Source organism: Chrysochloris asiatica, unplaced genomic scaffold (assembly GCF_000296735.1).
Source record: "Chrysochloris asiatica unplaced genomic scaffold, ChrAsi1.0 scaffold00045, whole genome shotgun sequence".
In the NCBI taxonomy this organism is placed as follows: Eukaryota; Metazoa; Chordata; class Mammalia; order Afrosoricida; family Chrysochloridae; genus Chrysochloris; species Chrysochloris asiatica.
Genome location: NW_006408563.1, coordinates 7,174,415 through 7,186,665, shown reverse-complemented (window position 1 = coordinate 7,186,665; position 12,251 = coordinate 7,174,415). Strand labels below are relative to the sequence as shown.

Genomic DNA, 12,251 nt, shown 5'->3' with positions numbered 1-12,251 from the left:
GTTCTGCTGTGCATAATGTTACTATGGGTCAGTACCAACTCGATGGTACCTAACAAGAACAACAACATATGCAAGTCAGCTTTTAGTTCCTTGCTGACAGAAGTGGTCTTCTGTATAAATATTCGTGTGCACACAGAACTAAGATCAGGATATGAAGAGAGTGGCACTGTGGGTTAATGCGCTGGACTGAAAAGTTGATTTGAACTGCAAGGACAGTGGTTCAAGCTCACCAGTCGCTCCTTAGAAACCCTATATAGGGTCACTATGAGTTGGAACCAACTCGATGGCACATAACAATAACAGCAACAACATGAGGAGCATGGCAGCCTCTTCTCCACTGTTTCTGAGGCTTCGATGCTGCAATCAGACCAAGTCAGAAAGATAGTACTGAGCCAGTTTGTTTGTCCAAATGTATCATCAGCCAATAATCTTATCAACAAATATGTATTGCATCTAAAAGCAATGCAGTGCTTAGGCTGGTTTTCAGATACAGGTTTTGTTTTAATAGAAACATTATTAAAAAAATAAGGTATTTTATTCTTTCTTTGATCCTATTTTATACTTTAGGTTATTTTAGTAGGGCCTAATATAAGCAGCTTTACATTTCACACTTTCTAAATTTAGCTTTGTTTCTTAGATCCTAGAAGACAGTGTGATATTTTCTCTGGCTGGTTGTATAATAACTGCAAAGTGTAAGTAAAAAATTTATGTATTTTTAGGTGGATTACAAAATATGTAAAGGTTAAGATATTCTAAAGTGAAAGAAAGACTGCAGAGCGTTGTATAAAAATTTCCCTTTTCTTTTTTACTCTTGCTTTAAAGGCTTAATTTACACAAGTATCTTTTTTACTGTAGGTGCCTTATGCCACCTCTGAACAGTGCCATAAATTTCTTGACATTTATGGATTCTGAATTCCAGTTAGTGTCTTTTAAAATGAACTGCTGTTGAACCTTTGCAGCTGGAGCAGCGAGTCTTTCCATTTCCTACTGCTGCTTTTCACTTTGATTCCCATCCTGTGTGCTCTTATCAAGGTCTACCAGCAGAAAATATAGGCCACAGAGAACACAATTTAAAAGGACTCTGCTGGTGGAGTTGAAGGTGATTTTAAAAAATTTTTATTAAAAAATCCTAAAATATGTGATGTTTCTAAGTTTCCTCACTGGTTTTTAGTATATATAAAAAAGTGTATATAGATATAAAAATACACTAGTATAAAATGCTTAGAATTATTAAAACATGAGCTCAAAATCTAGATAATTTATGTTCACCTAAGGCATTTCATATCCAAGTCTTTCTGTTTAAGGGAAATTTCCAAAAAATAGTGAGTACAAATGAAAACATCCATAAATTTTCCTCTTTGTACAAATTTTGACACTTAGAGATCTCTAGCTGTTACAGACGAGATGGAATCTAGGCAAGCATGTGTTAGTTAAGGCATTATTAACCTTTGACAAAATATTTTCAAAATTCATGACATTAAAAATAGATCTTTGCTAAAGCCCTTCAAAATATCAGAATTGGTTGTGCTCTGGACACAACCAATGTTGGAAATGTGACCATTTCCAAAACTGAGTTATGATTTAAATCTTATTTGCCGTGTTTAGGGGATTACTGCGTATTTGCATGTTGTTGTTGTTAAGTGCCGTCGAGTCGGTTCCGACCCATAGTGACCCTTCACAGGGTTTCCGAGGCTGTAAATCTTTACAGGAGCAGAAAGCCTCATCTTTCTACCGCAGAGCGGCTGGTAGTTTCGAAGTGCTGACTTTGCAGTTCACTGCCCAATTCGTAACCACTACACTACCAGAGCTCCTTTATTTGCATGTAGGTTGGATATTTTAAAAAGGCATTACTCAAGTTTTGGAGAGTCAAGATAGGCAGGAAAATCCATTAAAGCCTCTACTCTGCTGCCACTTACTAACCTAGGCAAGATACTTACCTCTGTATTTTCTCCTTTTCTTAATGAAGGTTTAACTTTAGATGACCTCCAACCTGTCTTTCAGTTATGACATTGTGTCCTGTTCATTATTGTATTTAAAGAACCCTAACTAGCGTAAACTGCAGGGTCGGCGGTTCAAGCTCACCAGTCGCTATTTGGAAACCCTATACGGGTCAGTATGGGTCGGAACCGACTCCACGGCACTTAACTACAACAACTAGCTTAAAAACAGATTTTAAGCTCTCCAGAGTACTTTATAATAGAGCTATACAAAAGAACCTTTGTCTGAGATCATTAAGATTAAATAATTGCATTACTTTTAAGTGATAATAGTCGGGGTATGTGAATGTCTACTGTATGAAAATCCTTGTTCTAATTCTTTCAATATACTGTATACTGTAAAATTGTACACTGTGTAACAATGCTTGTGGGATAGGGATTCTATAGGTTGCTCAAAAAGCATAATAAAGAAGCATATGCAGGTTAAAGTAAAGGAAAGTAATCACTTGTGCTTTTTATAAGATCTGGGTTGGGTAAATTATCAAAATAATTGAGTGCCACTGGATAGGTATGGATTTTATTGATAATTATATTTAGTACAGAAAGTATCTTTCAGGTATAAGTATTGGGTTATAGATGAATCAGGTAAACATTTTAAAAAATAAAAACTTTGAGACCAAATCAATATTTACCTTAGAAAAGAGGTTAAAAATTAGGTAAATATGTTAAAAATGATCCAACATAGAAAAGTAGAGCTGTAGGTGGTGTCAGTTCAAGCAGAATCTGGGGAAAGAGGTAATATATTTCTGGATAGTTCCATTGTTTGAATGTTGTGTTGTTAAGTGCCATAGATTTGGTTCCAACCCATAGAGACCCTGTATAGGGTTTTCAAGGAGCAGCTGGTGAGCTTGAACCGCTAACCTTGACGTTCAAATAGCTTTGCAGTCTGGTGCATTAACCCACAGCAGATGTAATTATATTACCAAAGGAAATATTTCTTCTCTATTTCCTACGTTTTATGTTCATCACATAATTCTCTTACCTTTATTTTCATTTCCTCTGAACATAAACCATCAACCAGTTTAAACAGAAGTAAACTAGTGGTTTTCCAGTTTTGATGTTCATCACAGTACTTCCACGATTACCTGGACTCTACCTCAAACGTAATGATTTAGAATCTGTGGGTATGGGACTACAGCATCAAGTACTCACCAGATGATTTTTTTTTTTAAATTATATTTTACTGTGTTTTAGTTGAAAGTTTACACAGCAAATTAGGTTTCCCTTTAATAATTTTCATACAAATTGCCCCATGCCATTGGTTACAATTCACACATTGCTCAAGCAGTGTCGTTAATTCCATTGATCTAACTTCTCTTCTTCTTTGCCATCTCATCTTTGCTTTTGGGTAACTGTTGACTGTTTGATCTCATATAATTAAATGTTTAAGGAAGCACATTACTCACAGGTGATACTGTTCATTTTATAAGCCAATTTTATTTGACTGAAAGATGACCTGCAGTAGTAGCTTCAATTCCAAGTTCAAAGGCTGTCTTAGGGCGATTCTCTAGTCTCTTTCATCTCCAGACGAGTTTTGGTAACTACTGTCCTAAGCAATTATGAGAGTCCTGGTGTGTCTCTGTGGTTTAATGTGCTGGATTGCAAGGTCAGTGTGAACTGCGAGGTTGGCGATTCAAGCTCACCAGTCGCTACTCAAAAACTCTATACAGGATTTCTGTGGATCAGAACTGACTCGATGGCACTTAACAACAAGCAATTATGAGTAACAATTGTAGATGCAGTATATCTACCTCTACAAGTAAAATTTAGCTATTGACTTATAGGTAGATCTGCTAGTTTGATTTATTTGAATCATTTCATTGGGACTTCTGAGTGAACTGGTAAAATTAATTTTCAGATTTTACAATGTTTTGAGTGACCCATGTAACCATGAAATTATTAAACACTCCCCCAGCATTAAATTTTATTAATGATCATTACTGTCTTACCTAAGGTAAAATGTAGCTTTTGTACTTGCCAGTTGTGAGAAAGAGACCTTTCAGATTGGATATCTCTTTTATTGGATATATTCTTTTCAATAAAGTAAAAACCCTGTGAGAAATTTTACTTTATTTTTTGGCACATTTATGTATCTTCTGCATCAGGAAAAAAAAAAGCATTTGTAGAATTGTTTGTTATTCTGCCCTCAAGCCATTAGTTATTGATTTTCATTTTTATTAATATGATTTTTCACCTAGTATGCACTTGGGCAATCTGGTTTTTAACCACTTCCAAAGAAGCTCAGAAAAAATTATATGAAGAGATAGACCAAGTTTTTGGGAAGAGTCCTATTACTCCAGAGAAAATTGAGCAACTCAGGTAAGAACATAATAAAAGTAAGAAGAAGTTAATAAAAGATAAAGTTGGCCTGGTTTAACTGCCTAATTTAAAGATAATGCTGATATCTAGGAAAGCGCTATATGTTTTTTGGACTTAAAATACTTACAAAAAAACAAACAAATAGACATACACACCCCCAAAAAATATACATACATATTTTAACAGATTTTAAAATAAGGTACAGTAAATCAAAGTCACTGCCATCAAATTGATTCCGACTCATTGTGACCGTATCAAGCAGAGTAGACCTGCTCCATAGGGTTTCTAAGGCTGTAAATCTTTAGGGAAGCAGACTGCCTCATCTTTCTCCTATAGAGCAGCAGCTAGTGGGTTTGAACTGCCGACCTATTAGTAGCCCAACGCTTAACCCACTGTGCCACTGGGGCTACTTAGATACAGTACCTTTCTTGAAACACTTCAGTACTTTCTATGAAACCTCTAAACTAACGTGTATGTTGTTGTTGGTAAGTACCATCGAGTCTGTTCTGATCCATAGCGACCCTGTATAGGGTTTCTGAGGAGCAGCTGGTGAGCTTGAACTACCAATTTTGCAGTTCAAACGGCTTTGCAGTCTGGCACATTAACTCACAGCGCCAAACCCAAACTAACCTGTATAAGTGAGGTAAAATATGTAGAATCCTTATACATTTATTGGTAGAAATGCAAAATGATGCTGCAACCTTGGAAAACAGCTTTATAGTAACTTATAGTTAAACATACATTAGGGCTTCAAAAAGTTTGTGGAAAATGGTATTAAAGATAATGGAACGTTCCCACAACTTTTTGAAGACCACTCTTACACTCATCACACAATCTAGTTCACTGGGCATTTAACCAAGAATAGTAAAAACATGTGTCCACTCAAAGACCTGTATATAGGTGTTCGTAGCAACATTCAACATACCAAAAAGTTGGGATAAATTCAAATGTTCATCAAGTAAAAAATAAACTAATTGTGGTATATCCTAATATGGAACGTTGATATTGTCAGGTGGTGATGAATTGATTCCAACCCATTGTGACCCTGTGTACAACATAACCAAACACTGCCTGGTTCTGTCCCAACCTCACAGTTGCTGTAGTGCTTGAGCCCATTGCTGCTAATACTGTGCCACTCAATCCTGTTAGGGGTCTCCCTGTTTTTCACTAACCTTCCACTTTACCAAGAGTGGTGTCCTTCTCCAGGGACTGATAATATGTCTGAAGTATGAGAAATGAAGTCTCATCATCTAGCTTCTAAGGAGCATTCTGGCTTTACTTCTTCCAACACAGATTGGTTTGTTCTTCTGGAAGTCCATGGTACTTCTAATATTCTTCTCTAACACCATAACTCTAAATGCAGCAATTCTATGGTCTTCCTTATTCATTGTCCAACTTTTATATGCCTATGAGGCTATTGGAAATACTATGGCTTAGGTTATGGCTGTGGAGTGTTACTAAGTAATAAAAAGGAGCACAATATTAATAATATCCAACAACATATATATATCTCATTATGCTAAGTGAAGGAGCTCTGGTAGCGTAGTGGTTACGAATCGGGCTGCGAACCTTAAGGACAGCGGTTCGAAACTACCAGCCGCTCCGCGGGAGAAAGATGAGGCTTTCTACTCCCGTAAGGATTTACACCCTCGGAAACCCTGTACGGGGTCGCTATGGGTCGGAACCGACTCGACGGCACTTAACAACAACAACAACAATGCTAAGTGAAAAAAGTCAAACTAAAAGACTACTTATTAAATGTTTTCATTTAAGTTAAATTGTAGAAAATATGTAATTATAATGTTGTAAACCAGATCAATGGTTCTTTGGGGCCAGGAATGAAGACTTGTGTGTAATTGCACAATTGTACATTTTATCAAACTATAGGTAAAATCCACCACTTTTCTGTCCGTTTGTCATACTGTAGTGGCTTGTGAGTTGCTGTGATACTGGAAGCTATGCCGCGGGTATTTTAAACACCAGCAGGGTCACGCACAATGGACAGGTTTCAAATGAGCTTCCAGACAAACACAGACTTAGGAAGAAGGAGTGATGAACTAATTCCAAATATTTAGTCACTGAAAACCTATGAATAGCAGAGAAACACTGTCAGATATAGTGCTGAAAAATGAGCCCCTCGGGTTGGAAGGCACTCAGAATGTGACTGGGGAAGAAATGCCTCCTCAAAATAGAATTGAACGTGATGATGTGAATTAAGTAAAGCCCTGGGAGTAAAGTCTGTGGGATCTTCATTTGCTGATGGGGTACAACTCAAAATGAAGAGAAACAACTGTAAACATCCATTAATAATCAGAACATGGAATGTACAAAGTATGAATCTAGGAAAATTGAAAATAGTCAAAAATTAAATAGAACGCATAAACATCGATATCTTAGGCATTAGTGAACTGAAATGGACTGGTATTGGCCATTTTGAATCTGACAACCAAATGGTTTATGCCGGAAATGACAAATTCAAGAGGAATGGTCTTGCATTCATTGTCAAAAGAACATATCCAGATCAGTCATGAGGTACAACGCTGTATGTGATAGAATAATATTCATGTACCTACAGGGAAGCCCAGTTAATAGCACTATTATTCAAATTTATGCACCAACCATTAAAGCCAGTGAGGATGAAACAGAAGAATTCTACCAGCTTCTTCAATCTAAAATTGATCAAACATGCAAACAAGATGTACTGATCATTACTGGTGATTGGAACGCAAAGGTTGGGAATGAAGAGGAAGGATCAGTAGTTGGAAATATGGCCTTGGTGATAGAAATGATGCTTGAGATTGCATGATAGAATTCTGCAAAATCAATGATTTGTTCATTTCAAATATCTTCTTTAGACAGTATGATACATGATTATACACATGGACCTTACCAGTTGGAATACACAGAAATCAAATTGACTACATCTGTGAAAAGAGATGATGGAAAAGCTCCATATCATCAGTCAAAACAAGGCCAGGGGCAGACTGTGGAACAGACCATCAGTTGCTCATATACAAATTCAAACTGAAGCTGAAGAAAATGAAAACAAGTCCATGAGAGCCAAAATATGACCTTGAATATATCCCACCTGAATTTAGAGATCATCTGAAGAACAGATTTGATACACTAAAACACTAAAGACCGAAGACCAGAAAAGTTGTGGGATGACATCAAGAACATAATATAGGAAGAAAGCAAAAAATTATTAAGAAAGAAATAAAAGATCAAAATAGATGTCAGAAGAGACATTGAAACTTGTTCTCCAGTGTAGAGATGCTAAAGCAAATGGAAGAAATGAGGAGGTCCAAGAGCTGAACAGAAAATTTCAAAGGTCAGCTTGAGAAGACAAAGTCAGATATTACAACAAAATGTGAAAAGATCTGGAGTCAGAAAACCAAAAAGGAAGAACACACTCAGCATTTCTCAAGCTGGGGGAACTGAAGAAAATAAATCAAGCCTTGACTTTCGTTATTGAATGATTCTCTGGGCAAATTATTGAATGATGCAGAAAGCATCAAAAGAAGATGGAAGGAATACACAGAGTCATCGTAACAAAAGGAAATAGTTGATGGTCAACCATTTTAAGAGGTAGCGTGTGATCAAGAGCCAATATTGAAGGAAGAAGTCCAAGATGTATTGAAGGAATTGGCAAAGAACAAAGCACCAGGAACTGATTAAATAAAAATTGAAATCTTCAAGACAGTGAGACGACACTGAAGGCACTCATTCATCTCTGCCAAGAAATTTGGAAGACAACTATCTGACTGACTGATTGGAAGAGATCCGTATTTGTGCCCATTCCAAAGAGAGGTGACCCAATGGAATGAGAAAATCATCAGACAATCTCTTTGATATCTCATGCAAGTTCAGTTTTACTAAAAGTAATGCAGAAATGGCTGCAAGCATACATTGACAGAGAACTTCCAGAGGTTCAAGCTGTGTTCAGAAGAGGACATGGAACAAGGGATATCATTACTGATGTCCTACGGGTCATGGCTGGAAGCAGAGAATACCAGAAAGATGTTTACCTGTGCTTTATTGACTATGCAAAGGCTTTTGATTGTGTAGACCATGACAAGCTATGGACAACATAGCAGAGAGTGAGTATTCCTGAACACTTAATTGTGCTCATGAGGAATCTGTACATGGACCATGTTCAAACAGAACATGGAAACACTGAATGGTTTAAAATGAAGAAAGGTGTGTGACAGGGTTGTAGTCTTTCACCATACTTATTCAACGTGTATGCTGAGCAAATAATCCGAGAAGCTGGGTTATATGAAGACAAATAAGGAAGACTCATTAACGATCTATGATATGCAGATGATACAACCTTGCTTGCTGAAAGTGAAGTTGTCTTAAAATATTTACTGATGTATATCAAAGATCACACCATTGGTATGGATTGCATCTCAATGTAAAGAAAACAAAAGTTCTCACCACTGGACCAATAAACAACATTCTTATCAACGGAGAAAAGATTGAAGTTGTCAAGGACTTCATTGTTTTTGGATCAACTATCAACACTCATGGAAGCAGCCATCAAGAAATCAAACAATGTATTGCATTAGGCAAATCTGCTGCATAAGACCTTTTTAAAGTGTTGAAGAGCAAAGATGTTAGCTTGAGAATTAAGGTGCACCTTACCCAAGCCATGGTATTTTCAATAATTTCACATACATGTGAAAGCTGGACAGTGAATAAGGAAGACCATAGAAGAAGTGATGCTTTTGAGTTATGGTGTTGGAGGAGAGTATTGAAAGTGCCATGGGCTGCCAAAAGAACCAATAGATCCATTTTGGAAGAAGTGCAGCCAGAGTGCTCCTTGGAGGCCAGGATGGGCAAACTTCATCTCTCATATTTCGAACATATTGTCAGGAGGGACCAGTTGCTGGAGAATGATATCATGTTTGGTAGGGTGGAGGGTCATAGAAAAAGAAGACCCCCAGTGAGATGAATTGGCTAAGTGGCAGCATCAAAGGGCTCAAACGTTGCAAGAATTCTGAGGTTGCCCCAGGACTGGGCAGTGTTTCGTTCTTTCGTGCATAGGATCACGATGAGTCGGTATCGACTCGAGGGCACCTAACAACAACAACATAGGTAAAATGCGAGTACAGTGGTTCTGTATGATAAAGCACTTGACTGTGAATCAAAAGGCCAATGGTTTGAGCTCACAGTGTACTCTGCAGGAGAAAGATGAAGCTCTCTGTTCCCATAAAGATTTATAGCCTTGGAAACCTTATGAAGGGTCACTATGAGACAGAATCTACTCAATATCATTGAACTACAACAACATAGGTAAAATAGATGTTTTTTAAAATATTTAAATAATACCTCAAAAAAAAAAAAAAGGTTTAAAAACCATCAGCTGTGACTACACAGGGGTTGGAAGTGTGAGAGACTGGATAGCAGGCAACCCTTCCTTTAAGCGTTCTTCAATCATATACAGCTGTTGGAAGGAACGAGAAACCAGGAAGGCCAAACATGGCAACAATTGTAAGGTTGGCCTAGGACTGGGCAGTTTTTCTTTCTATTGTGCATAGGGTCGCTATGACTTGGTACCAACAACAACAACAACCAACTTATTCAGTCTGAAATTCATTAAACACGCAATCAATATGCATTGATAAATACTAGTGATTGGCATAAAAAAGTTGAAAACAAAGAAGAATCGGTAATTGGAAAATATGGCCTTGGTAACAGAAATAATGATGTAAATCACCTGATATGCAAATACAACGTATGGTGATGATACAAGTGGACCTCACCAGATGGAATACACAGGAATCAAACTGGAGAGCCAATGGAGAAGCTCAGTATCAACAGCCAAAACTAGGCCAAGGACTGACTGTGGAACCTTCAATTGTTCATATGCAAGTTCAGGCTGAAGCTGAAGAAAATTAAAACTGAGACCATGTCAGTACGTCAAACTGACAACAGATGAGCCACTGGGTGGGTTCAAGCCACCAACTTGTTAATAACTGAGCACTTAACCTGTTGTATCAGCATTCCTTCGCAATAACCCAAGTTGCTTTAAAAATACAGATATCTGGGACCCATCCCAAACAACCTAAACATTAGAAGATTTCAAAAGCTTCTTAGAAGCTTTTAGTTTGAATCAAAGGTGAGTGTCACTGAACTAGGGATCTTTATATATCTAGGTAGTAATCACATCTGATCTTGTGACTATCCAATTTAAAGTCCTTCTGTGGTTTCTGGCTGTTCTTAAGAGTGAATTTAAACATTTCGTTAGTTTATGAAGTACTTGAAGAACTGATCCTAGACTACCACTTTCACCTAAGCCTCACCAAAGAGGCCTCTTCACACCTGTGCATTGAGCTATGCTAAAATTCTTTTGTTCCTTAGGAGGCATGTTGTTGTTAAGTGCCTTTGAGTTGGTTCCAACTCTTAGCAAGTCTATATAGGGTTTCCAGGGAGCAGCTTGTGGTTCAGAGTCTAGTGCTGACCCTACAGCACCACACCAGAGGTCATAGCACTCTTTATCTCTTGGTTTTTGTACAGCTCCCTGGTCTGTCTAGATTCTCTTTCTCCTCCTGCTAGCTAACTCCAGTTTGTCCTACAGGTCTTAGTCTAAGTTTCTCTTATAAGGCCATTTTCCTGAACTCCTGGTGTGGCTCCCTAGAATAAGCAAGATTGGTTGGAGCATCAAGGTTGACAGTTCAAACTTACCAGCCACTCTGGTAAACCCTATACAGGGTCACAGTGAGTGGAACTGATTCCACAGTGCTTAACCACAACCACCACCAGTTAACACCTTAATACACTCAGCTTCATTATCATAACATTTACGTTACTTAATTGTTCCTCCTTAGTGGCTCTTCCCTCTCTCTACCATAGCCAACTAGACTCTAAACTGGTTCACTGTAGTTGGTATCCATTAAATATTTGTTGAAAGAAAAATTGTATTTAGGCTGTAGTTGGTATCCATTAAATATTTGTTGAAAGAAAAAATGAAGACATATGTTGTTTTGTTTTTGTTTATTTCCTGGAGATAAACAAACATTCTTCTGCTCACATATTTGTGGTATTTCTAATTATGTCTATGAAACAAAGTTCTAGAAGTGAGATTATTGTTTAAGGATATACAGTAGAACTGAAGTTAAGAATAGGGGTTATTCATCATTGTACCACAGGAGACCTATCCCCATCTCCTTTCATCAGCCCCACCCAGACAGATTGTATACTACTCAGTGGAGATTCTACCTTCCTCTGCACCCTCTGGCTCTAGGCTCCCTCTTGAAAGCTTGTAGGCTAGTCACTTCTTGCCTTTGTAGCCCCCTCCCATTTTGGATTTTCAGTGACTAAATGTTCGGAAGTTTGTCACTCCTTCTTCCTAGTCTGTCTTCGTTGGAAGCTCATCTGAAACCTATCCACCACGGGTGACCCTCCTGGTATTTAAAATACCAGTGGCATAACTTTCAGAATCACAGCAACTCACAAGCCACCATAGTACAACAAACTGACAGACGAGCATATGATCAAGAGCCAGTGAAACTGAAGGAAGAAATCCAAGATGCATTGAAGGAATTGGCAAAGAACAAGGCACCAGGAATTGATGGAATAAAAATTGAAATCTTTCAAGAAAGTGAGGCGGCACAGGAGGTGCTCACTTATCTCTGCCAAGAAATTTGGAAGACAACTATCTGGTTGAGTGATTGGAAGAGATCCATATTTGGATCTGATGAAATTCAAAGAGCACAGCCTTTCGGTATGGATTACATCTCAATGTAAAGAAAACAAAAATCCTCGCCTCTGGACCAATAAACAGCATTCTTATCAATGGAGAAAAGATGAAGTTGTCAAGGACTTCATTTTTCTTGGATCAACTATCAACACTCATGGAAGCAGCAGTCAAGAGATCAGATGACGTATTGCATTAGGCAAATCTGCTGCACAAGACCTTTTTAAAGTGTT

At 37.7% G+C, this 12,251-nt stretch overlaps 1 protein-coding gene across 1 annotated transcript in view; it reads left to right on the top strand.

The window, feature by feature from the left end:
- The window catches only part of LOC102833891 (cytochrome P450 20A1-like), a 54,457-nt gene that overhangs the window by 27,363 nt on the left and 14,843 nt on the right, over positions 1-12,251 (top strand). Inside the window, exons 8-9 of the mRNA XM_006861970.1 lie at positions 638-692; positions 4,196-4,316. Coding sequence (XP_006862032.1) covers positions 638-692; positions 4,196-4,316 — 176 coding nt within the window. The remainder of the gene's footprint in view (positions 1-637; positions 693-4,195; positions 4,317-12,251) is intronic.